The 11,939-nt window shown below is 41.2% G+C and overlaps 1 protein-coding gene across 1 annotated transcript; it reads left to right on the top strand.

The window, feature by feature from the left end:
* Window positions 1-7,188: 7,188 nt before the first annotated feature.
* LOC102282147 (olfactory receptor 52M1) lies at window positions 7,189-8,142 on the top strand. Its single transcript, XM_070383172.1, has one exon. It carries the CDS (start codon window positions 7,189-7,191, stop codon window positions 8,140-8,142), a length of 954 nt encoding a protein of 317 aa, XP_070239273.1.
* Window positions 8,143-11,939: the final 3,797 nt, after the last annotated feature.

Below are 11,939 nucleotides of genomic sequence, written 5' to 3'. Positions count from 1 at the left end.
ATAAAGACCTACTGTGTAGCACAGGGGATGCTCCTCAATATTCTTTAATATCCTAAAGTGCAAGAGAATCTGAAAAATACATATACATATAACTGAATCACTTTGCTGTACATCTGAAACTAACAGTTAATCAACTATGTTCCAATATAAAATACAAATTTAAAAAGATATTTAGTGACAAACAATGTTTTCCTTTGTTTTGTAGAGTCCAGTCTGCTATTAGTATCTCATCCTTGACCCACAATGCCCTGTCCTAGACAGTGTGAGAATGAGCACAGATAATGTTTGCTTCCAAAGCTGATTACAAATCTGATTTAATATATTTAAGATATAGACTATGGAGAAAGTTAATCTCTAATGCTCTTCTGCACCTCTTCATCATTTGAGAAAGTTTTTGTTTTGTTTTGTTTTGTTTTGCCTCATAGGTAAAACAATCTATTTTATGCTGATACAAGCTTATCTTCATTCCCCAAAGACATCACCCTTTTACTTCTCCTCTGCTGACAAGGATGCTGGTATTGCTACTGCCAAAAGTTCAGTCCCTTGCAGAGTTGCTGTAGGGAATATGCCCGCCTTGATGAGTTTCTTCCTTGCCTCTGCATCAAAAATCATCTTTATCTCATATCAGTGGCTTTCAGCATCTCCTGTCCGGCAGGCGATAGTGCCATCAGACATTTTCACAATATGCTTTACAGAAGAAGAAAATGGAGTAATACATTTTAGATACTAAAAAAAATAAACATGAATGAAGGATGATTAATTTTGGTACAGCCAATCTGATTTTAAATATAAAAGCTGCAGACAAACTACTATTAACTGATAAAAACTCAGGGGATCTTGTTACAATGGACAAATTTTACTAAACAGACATGCATAGCATTAAGTAGTTTTTTACCTTTAAATCTAAGAAGGGTCATTGCCAGGGGTTGGGCTTGGGAAAAATGAGGGTACAAATTTTCAATTATAAGATGAATAAGTTCTGGGGATCATATGTACACCTTTGTGCCTATAGTTAAAAATATTGAATTGTACACTTAAAATTTGCTAATAAAATAGATTTTAAGTGCCCTCAGCACAAAAAAAGGTAACTATGTGAGATAATGGACATGTTTATTGACTTGATTGTGGTAATCATTTCACAATATACATGTATGTCAAATCATCACATTGTACACCTAAAAACTCACATGTACTTAAATGTATATAATCTTTGTCATTCATATCTCAATAAAACTGGAAAAAATAAAAAACAGAAAAACTAAGCAAGGTTAATTACCAAAACATAAAAAAGTTTATTCTAGTTTAATTGAGAAAGATTGTCTTGAGTTGGTCTATAAAATCTATTATAGGGAGAAACCTTACTTTAAGCTTTAATATGACTTAATTCAAATGCATTGACTTAGTGAATAGTTATTTCTAAACACCATGTGGAAATCATGTACAACATAGGTCACCTATTTTTTTTCAATTCACAAATTACTTGGTTTATTATACACAATTAGCACACAGTACAAATTAGTTAAAGTGGAGAAAATAGAAAAGGAGGGCAAAGAACCACTCCCAGGAGAAGTCCAGGAAGGAGGCATCTTAGCATGAACATTGTCTCTGGCCCAACAAGAGGTCTCCCAACAGGTGTGAGTGGGCATTGCCTTCTGCTCCCATACAGCACTCAGCAGTGCGGGATCAGGTTCCCCAGCAAAGAGCCTTCAAGTCATAGATCACCTATTAAACTCCAAAGGCAGGGCTCAACTGGGCAGGGGATTACTGAACCAAAGTTTCAAAAGCTAGATATGAACCTGTATGGAATGAAATTTCTCCCTTTACTGGGTTGAGTGTATAACCTGTGCACAGGTTTGGAAGACATACTATATATCAAAGCAACTACAAACAGTTTTATATTGAAAGTCAAGTTTAAGGAGAGGGTGGGGAGCAAGTTTCTAGAAGTCTCTAGCTTTTCCTCAGGTTCCAGAGAAGTAGAATCCTCTAAAGAGTAAAAATTAGGTTCTTTCTGTGTTGATTCTACTTGAATGCCCCTGCCATCATCATATTGGCTCCCGATCTAAAGGAGGCAGTTAAGGATGTCTCTCCCAGGTTTAAACCTCCCAGGGTAAAACAAAAAGAAACAGTGATGGTAATAACAATGCTATTTAAGTACCTGGTGTAATTGTTTCCTTACTAGCCCCTTTATATACAGTATCTCAATTATAACAATTGATACTTTATAGTACTACAAGTTCAGTTCAGTTCAGTCGCTCAGTCGTGTCCGACTCTGCAACCCCATGAATCTCAGCATGCCAGGCCTCCCTGTCCATCACCAACTCCCGGAGTTCACTCAGACTCACATCCATCGAGTCAGTGATGCCATCCAGCCATCTCATCCTCTGTCATCCCCTTCTCCTTCTGCCCCCAGTCCCTCCCAGCATCAGTCTTTTCCAATGAGTCAACTCTTCGCATGAGGTGGCCAAAGTACTGGAGTTTCAGCTTTAGCATCATTCCTTCCAAAGAAATCCCAGGGCTGATCTCCTTCAGAATGGACTGGTTGGATCTCCTTGCAGGCCAAGGGACTCTCAAGAGTCTTCTCCAACACCACAGTTCAAAAGCATCAATTCTTCGGCACTCAGCTTTCTTCGCAGGCCAACTCTCATAGGTATTATTCCCACTTTAGGCTCAAGGAAGTGAAGCAACATGTTTAAGTTTACACAGTGGGTATATCACCAAGCTGGCTTGAAAATTCAAACCACTGGAGCTTCAAAGGCCAGATTTTGTAACATGTCCCAAAGCATGATACCCCACAACCTATGAGAAGCCCATGAGGACAAAGAAGGAAATAAGCCAAACTGAGAAATCATGTTTTCTTCTTCCTAAGAAACAGGATTTTAGATTGGGAAGTCTAGGTTCAGAAAGATGTAAAGGCCATGCATGGCTCCATTCAAGCCCCCGGGGTCCTTCCCTCATACTGTAAAAAGAGTGAGGGGTGAAGGCTGCAGTACCTCATCTGTAGGTAATAGCCATTTGTCTGTCTTGAGGTTAATTCAGGACTCTACCACCACTTCAAGGGCTGGAAGGATGCCAAACTTCCTTAGAGAGTGACAGGCAGACTGAGTTCTAATCCCAAGAAGATTCTTATCCCTCCTCCAGAAAGGCTTTTCTGATTTCTAAGTGGTGTCCTTAGACGAGCTGTGGATTCCAGGGAGGCCCTACAAGTGCTACCACAAGTAGCACTTGAACCCTAGAGATCATGACTCAATTCAGAAGTCTGTCCTCCGTAGGCTTAAGATCTCTCTGGACCCCTGATATGTGGTGTAGATAGCTCTGTGTCTAAATATAGAAATCTGTCTATCCTTCTGGGACAAAGCCTGCTATTTTCCTTCTCCACTGACACAGTGGGAAGGTTACAAGTGGAATTCCCTTGACCCCTGATCAGAATGCTTGTAAGTGCCAGGCCTCAGAGGCACTTGCAGAGCCCCAGGCTCTTGCTGACACTACCTATCCCAGGTAAGATCCTCTTACAAGGAAAATCTAGGAAAGGAGTAAAAAGGATTAGTAAGCATTCCCAGCCTTTAAGGAAGAACAGGCTTGGGAGCCTTGGGCATCCAACTTTAGATCATGCTCCTGTATAAGTCTCCAAGACCCAGAGGGAAGGAATTCTCATGAAAGGGGACTTAGAAAGGATAGAGTCCACAGAGTTATGTGCAAGGAGACTGAAGAAGACTCTAGTTTACTAGCCAGTACAAGACCCTGAAAATACCTCCAGGTGCTTTAAAAAGGCACAATATATTTTGTTCTCCTTTAACATAGCCAGGCACTATGCTAGTGTAAGAATTACAACAGAGAATGAGAATAGACATGCTCCCTACTCTCATAGAACTGATATTCTGTCCAGGGAAACAGGCAGGTAAGCAGGCAATCTGGAATACTGTGTGTGCAGCACAAAGACAGGCCTCTTAGGCTGATACCTAAGTGTGCTGTGTATAAGTATTAACCAGGAGATGAAGATGAGTATGCTATTCTAAAACCAGGACAGAACAATCAGTAATTATTAGAAGTGAAAGAACATGACACATTTGGAGATAGAAAAATTCAGCCATGTAGAAAGGTAGTGAGCAGGATGAGAATGCTAAGTGTTGTGGTTTGTGTTCACAGTATTTGGATGTAGCTCAGGTGGGAGCTGTCCAGCTGTGATCTCTTATACTCACAGCCCCACTAAACAGGAGCTGCAGTAGCTGTCTGTGGTATTTAAGGACTAAGGGCTGCCCTTCAGACTAAAGAAACATAAGTGGAGTGTTAGGGTCTTAGGGTCAGGATAAAGATCAGCAAAGTTAACCCCAAGGCTCAGCCCATCTCCATCCAGCAGGTGAAACATATCCCACCCCTGCCCTTGCCCAGGCACCAGTACCCTTTTCAGTTTCATGGTATTTCTGGAGATTAATAGAAGAAGGAAGAGATGAAATGGAGGTGGAACCTCTGTCAGGAAAACAGCTCTATGTTGTCAGGTATGAGGAAGGAAAGAGATAAATCAAATCCAGGGCTTGAGTCCAATTCATAGGACTAAGGATATTTGGCTTGATCTAAGGAGGTCTGGGATATAGAAGAGCCCTGCCTACTTTTGAGAGAAAACAAGTTCTTATGCCCATAATTCACTGTATAGATTTAGTCTCTTATGTAATTTGATCTGTGAGATCCTCCTACAACACTTCTTTTCTGCCCAAACCTACAAAGGAACAGTGGTGTGACTCCCAGGGTGTGACTCAGTAGTGATAGGACTCATAATATCAGAAGTGGGAGACAGACTCTGGGATAGCTTCCCCACTAACACAGGAGGAAGTTAATCACCGTAAGGAAGACAAACGTCAGAACAGAAGACAAGTTTACTTGGTGAGTATCACTCATTTTTCCATTTAAAGACTCTCCCTTTTCTAGAAGGAAGCAATATTTCTTAACATGATTATACTTTATTTGCAACATCCAGTTATGAAAGCCAGTAAATTAGGAGGTATGGGTGAAGGAGACAAGTCTACTTTATTGTAAATCTAGAAATCATGGTCAAGATAACTTAGCCCTTGACGACCATGAGATTATAGCTCTTTTGCCTTTGGAGCTAGTTCCGTGAAGCTGTCCAATTTCAGATATGTCCTAATGAGGAAGCAGGCAGCTTTGAGATGACCCTGGTGAAGACTGTACACTATTGGGGTCTGGTCTGATATATCCAAAAAACAAGAGGCACAGTCAAGGGAGCAAGTGAAGAGACCATCTACAGAGGCCTGAAAAGGGATAAGAGGACTGACAAGGGATGGTGGAGACCCAAGACTAACCACAGGGAGCAGCATCACTCCACTTAGGCCAACCAGGTTAAGGTAAGATGCAGTTGTCAGAACACAAGTACGTGGGAAGGGGTCACTTTTCAGGAGCTGTGGCCTTTGGTAGAAAGTCACAGCACTGTCAAACATGCCTGGCAGGAAGGGAGATGGGGAGTAAGTTCTTATCTCTAGTCTCATCTTATCTCCTGCCTCACATTGGTGGAGACCACTTAGAAACCAGAGTAGAAAACCACTTAGAGTAGAAACGACTTAGAAAAGCAGTAGTGCATAAATGTCAGCTTCTGGGAACACAGAACAGAATCTGAGGGGACAGATGGAGAACAATCAGCACAATGAAGAAGAAACCAAGACAGGTTCCCTCCAGCCTGGTTTCTAGCCTCGCCCTACCTCCTCACCTCAGTCACAGGCTGGTTCCTGTACACTCTTTTCCTTCCCAGCCCCACTGACCCAGCCTTTTCATCTTTTTCCTTCTACTCTCAACATTTTCTCTATCCTCATTCATAGTCATATCTAGGAGAACCTTGAGATGAGAGAAAGCCCAGCTCACACAGAGGAATTCTGTGGGATAAAGTCACTACAACTGGCTTACATGAGTTGTCACCTTCCCAGCACTTCGGCTACCTAGGGAGAGAAATTCCAACGTTCTTTGAAGTTTATTGAATGCATCTTTGGTTTTACATATTAGTCATAACTGTCCAATAGTTTAGTCTTACTATACCTCAAACACTGCCTTCTCCTTTAATCTTTATGACTTCTCTAGGACATACTACTTAAATTTCCTGTAGAATGAGGTCAACTATATTTAATGAATGGGATAAAGAAATTTACTTCAAGTTCCTATTGCCAAGATCTGAAGTCAGGTGTGGAAAATTCCAAAGCCCAGACTGTTGACTGCTCTGCTATATTCATCCCAACAAGGGTCAAGATACAGAAGACAAACTTTGTTATGTGCTTCTTCCCTTGGCATTCCTCTAGTATACACAGGAACATTCTGGTATGACACATTTGACCCTGAAAGTATATAAAACTATTTTCATATCTTCTTTCTAAATATATATCTCCCCCTTGGCCCATTATTATGGACTCTGAGTAAGGGCATTTCTTTGGCCCAGTGTTCATATAGGTTTCATGCTACCCTGCCCTGAATGCTATCTTTCTCTTTCCTGGGGAGAACCCTCTCCATCTCTGGAATCTTCTTCTAATTCAGCCTCCAAGAAAGTCATAGAGTCCTTGCAGGGATCTACCTTTGGGCAGACACACAAACCGAGGTCCACTCAGCTCTCACCTATCAGAAATCACTCTGTTCTACCCTTTGGAAAGTCTTCACCTGCCCACATCTACCTTGATTTGGCCTGCAGATTAAATACTTCAGCTCATTCAATAGCCAACACTGGCCCCAAGATTAAATTTTGATTTAGAATAGACTCTAGAGAGTCCCAGGGGGCTGTCACTTTATCTTTCAGCATCAATATATCTCTTATCAGTGGAGCCTTCACTCTGAATCTTGCCAATACAATTTTGAGAAATACTTCAGAGAAGACCTACAGAGTTACATAACTAAACAGTCACCTGTCTGCCTTAATTTTTATTGATGCCAGAACAGTACTCCTTGAGTCATACTGCATAAATATACTCTTACATTCCATTTAAATATGTATTTTGTCTTGTGTTTGGTAAACTCATGGACATAACACAGTAATAACCTGCTGTGACATTATTCTGTAACTTCAAAGAAATTTTATAGAATCTTTTATGGTCAGTGAGCCTATTCATTATTATTGGACCTAAGAATATTCTTTCCTTATTTCTGGGGGAAAAAAGCTCTATCATATTTTGGGACAAAAGTGAGAAAGTGCATTTGTAACTAGCCATGCTCACTTTTCATAATGTCTGCTTAGCACCCAGTTCCTTCCAGCTGACTGGAATTCCAGGACTGGAGTCCCTGCATATCTGGCTCTCCATCCCCTTCAGCTCCATGTACCTGGTAGCTGTGGTGGGGAATGCCACCATTCTGGCTGTGGTAAGGGTGGAGCATAGCCTGCACCAGCCCATGTACTTCTTTCTGTGCATGTTGGCTATCATTGACCTGGTTCTGTCTACTTCCACTATGCCCAAACTGCTGGGGATATTCTGGTTTGGGGCTGGTGATATTGGGTTGGATGCCTGCTTCGCTCAGATGTTCCTCATTCACTGCTTTGCCACAGTGGAGTCAGGCATCTTCCTTGCCATGGCTTTTGACCGCTATGTAGCCATCTGCAACCCACTCCATCATACCACAGTGCTCACTCATACCATGGTGGGACGTTTGGGGATGGCTGCCCTCTGCCGGGGTGTCCTCTACATTGGACCCCTGCCTCTGATGATCTGCCTACGGCTGCCTCTTTACAAAACCTGTGTTATCTCCCACTCCTACTGTGAGCACATGGCTGTGGTCACCTTGACATGTGGTGACAGCAGGATCAACAATATCTATGGATTGAGCATTGGCTTTCTGGTCTTGATCCTGGACTCAATGGCCATTACTGCCTCCTATGTGATGATTTTCAGAACCGTGATAGGGCTGTCTACTCCTGAGGCCAGGCTGAAAACCCTGGGGACGTGTGGTTCCCACATCTGTGCTATCCTAATCTTTTATGTTCCCATTGCTGTTTCTTCCCTCATTCACCGATTTGGTCACCAGGTGCCCCCTCCAATCCACACCTTGCTGGCCAACTTCTACCTCCTTATTCCTCCAATCCTCAATCCTATTATCTATGCAGTCTGCACCAAGCAGATCCGGGAAAGGCTTCTCCAAATTCTCAAGACAGAAACTAAGATCAAATGATTGATACTGCTCTTAAATAGGCTCATGGAGAAAGCACTTAAATATGGTGGGCAGTTTCCCATTTGGGAACTCCAGAAAGTCTGAGATGTTGGGTCCTGTGTTCTCTGGGTTTTGTAATTCCAAAGGAATGCTAAAAAAAGAAAGTATAGACTTGTGGTTGCCAAGGGGGAAAGCATGGGAGAGGAATGGAGTAGGAGTTTGGGATTAGTACATGCAAATTATTATGTATAGAAAGATGAACAAGGTCCTACTGCATAGCTTAGGGAACTATATTCAATATTCTCTGATAAACCATAAGGAAAAGTATAAGAATGTGTATACATATGTATAGCTGAATCACTTTTGTACAGAATTTAACACTGTAAATCAAGTATATGTCAATAAATTTTTAAAAGATTGTATAGCTCTCAATTCTCAAGTATAGGTGTTTTTTCTAGTTACGAAAGGATATTTAAGCTAGAGAGATGGCAAAACAATGACATCAGTAACATGAGTAGCAGTTAGTGTTTATTCAGCACTTAATTCTTACAAATACCCAGATATTTTATGAGGTAGGTTGTATTGTTCACATTTTAAACACAGAGCAGACTACTTGCTTTATGAACTATACAGAGCTTGACCTGCCTAGATCAAAATGTCCTGTTTGGAGTTTATAATATATTGTGGTGTTACACAATATTACTTACTGGCTTTAACACTTAAATCCTAAAAACTGGGTCATTTTATCAAAGTGGGCTTAGCTGCAATGAAAGCATTTTCTGATCTAAGCCTTTAACAAATGAGATGCTGTTAAAAGTTGTATTAAAAACAAGAAGCATTCTACAAAAAGACTGACTTGTAGGTCTGTTAGGTATGAGGAATACCACTCATAAAAGAATGGCCTAGAAAAGAAAAATCAGCTCAGAGCAGGGCAATGAGTCTAGAAGATCATGTCTCAGCATTGCCTTCATATCTTCCCCAAGGCTGCTCACCGTGGGGCCTGAAGCATGTGAGGACTCCATGGAAAGGAAATCCTTGCCCTTACCACAGAAACTCTCATTAACCCTGATCCATCTGTAGGATCCCTGATCAAAATATGCTGTTTAGACAGATCACAAAATAAAGGGATGTGTGCTAGCATGTCTAGAAGCAGGCAGAAATTACTATACCTTGCAGGTGAGGAAACTGATGCTCCCAGAAGTGACATAAACCAAGTGAACTTGGGGAGTTTTGAGAAATAAAAAAAAAAAAATCAGGAATTGAGATGTTTGTTTCTAATGTTAAAGCTTTTTGATCCTCCTTTACTTCATTTGGGAAAGAGCTGAAGACCACCTTCCAGCATCAGATGTACATGTGCTCAGTCACTCAGTTATGTCTGACTCTGTGACTCCATGGACTGTAGCCTGCCAGGCTCCTCTGTCCCTGGGATTCTCCAGGTGAGAATACTGGAGTGAGTTGTCATTTTCTTCTCTGGAGGATCTTCCCAACCCAGGGCCTGTGTCTCTTGGGCTTCCTGCATCGGCAAGCAGATTTTTTACCACATGCTTCAATGGTTTTCCAAGGTCAGATGATTGTGCATTTAACATTCCCAACACAACAGCCATTAGCTACAACCATTATTCTCAGAAACTAGAGAACACAGATCACCAAAGCAGTCTCCTCTCAGAGCAACAGAGGGTAGAAGTGGATTCTATCAATATCCAATAACAAACTCCACAATTCCATAAAAGAGGCAAGAAGATGTTGAATATACTAAGCTTCATGTATACAAACTGTCACTGGGCCTGATGGGCCCTGGGTTACTACCATTGAGTTACCACTTTGAGTTTTCATTCATAAATTGCTCCTCCCTCTCACTCCCAACTGTTGTATGCAGAACATATGGGAAGAGAGTATAAAGAATATATTTCTAACTGCTTGGCCCTTGTCAGGACTAGACTTCTGAACTCTGGGTTTTTAGATGAAGCAGACTAAAGTACTGCTGGAGGTACCTCAGCAAGTTGTGTGGATGACCCATGTGAGTTGTTCGGACTTTCTTCTGAAATGGAGGCCTCTTTCTCCATCTGATCCCAGAGGTTTGCCCTGTCTTCATCTCTACTGAGCCTACTCTGAAAGTGCCTGTTACTTATTTAATAGCTAATACCTAAAGGAACACTCAGCCCCAAACTTAAACTTTGATATTAGAACATTTATAACTCATAGGATGATCTTCACCCATTTTGGTTCACAACCACAAGTATTAGTGCCCCCAGCCTTCTTATACTCTTAGGACTGTCAAGTTACACAAGGACATTTCTACCCACAAGTCCGCTTTCTATTAGGCGTAGGCTTTTTTATTTTGTTTTGTGGGGAAAGGGAAGATTCACTGTCTGTTTTTGGTGCCTCAGACTCTTCATCCTAGCTTGACAGCTGCAGTTTTAGAATTCTCAGCCTCTATAATTGCATAAACCAGTTCTTGTGATAGCTGTCATTAGGTAACTATAATAATGAAAACTTACTCTACTGAACCTGTTCCCTGGGTTTCATTAAAAGTGTAGGGATTTTAAGTTTATACCTTTAACACACTGTGTATGTTAACTGGATTTGTTCTTTGGTTTCTAGACCTCTCTTCCTTTGACCTTGCAAGTTCAGACTTAAGGAAGTCAGCCATTGACTTCAAGCACCAAAGGATGGAGTCTATTATCTCTGGTCAGGGTTTTCATTCAACACAGGTTTCACAATGAGGACACTGAGTTCAACTTGAGATCTCAATGAGGACATTGAGATCAACTTAAGCCCAACAAGATTACCCAGCTGTTGAGACAGATGTCTACATGGTAGAAAGTTATTTTCCTTTTTTAAAAAAAAATTTATAACTTTTTACTTTGTATTGAGGTGTAGCTGATTAACAAACAATGTCATGATAGTTGCAGGTGAACAGCGAAGGGACTCAGTCATACATATACATGTATCCCTTCTCCCCCAAACTCCCCTCCCATCCAGCCTGGTACATAACATTGAGCAGAGTTCCAGGTGCCATATAGTAGGTCCTTATTGGTTATCCATTTTAAATACAACAGTGTGTATATGCTCATCCCAAACTCCCTAACTACCCCCTCCCCATATACTTTCCCCTGGAAACCATTAGCTCTTTCTTGAAATCTGTGAGTCTGTTTGTTTTGTAAGTTCATTTGTATCATATTTCTTTTTAGGTTTCACATATAAGGGATGTCAGGTAATATTTCTCCTTCTCAGACTGATGTTTCTGAGTCTCCGCATTTATAGTGAGGCAGTGGTTTCAGAAATAGCTCATTTCATGAACTTAATTGAAAAAAATTGGAATCCCTTATTGCTGAATGAGGATTCATGATCAGGTGTGAAGGCTGAGCAGAATGGCAATTGGGTACATAACTAGATTGCTTAACCATGTCATTCCCCAAACACAGTCCATCTTATGAGTCTGTCAACCAAATTCCATGAGCTGGTTCAATTTTCCTGCTAACTGGCAGAGTAACTACCACATTGTCAGTGTTAATTTGGCATTGCTTCCTGGGGTAGAAGGATTCTTGGACATATAGGCTTTTTCTAAACCTCCACTGTATCAAGAAACTCCAGACTCAAAACTAAAACCTTCCTGCACCTGAATACCAGCTCAAACTCAGTGCTGCCCATGCTCTCACCTGGAACATGGTTATTTTCATCCTTGACTTGCAACCCACTCTATTCAGGTGATCCCACATTCTCTACTCTTTCCATGAGTGTTCTGTGGCTCAACACATTGAAGTATGTTCTGCTTCTAGAATGTTTTAGCTATTGTTCATACAAAGGTTAACATGTTC

The sequence above is a fragment of the Bos mutus genome, chromosome 15 (assembly GCF_027580195.1).
Source record: "Bos mutus isolate GX-2022 chromosome 15, NWIPB_WYAK_1.1, whole genome shotgun sequence".
Lineage (NCBI taxonomy): Eukaryota > Metazoa > Chordata > Mammalia > Artiodactyla > Bovidae > Bos > Bos mutus.
This window is presented reverse-complemented; position numbering and strand designations above follow the sequence as displayed.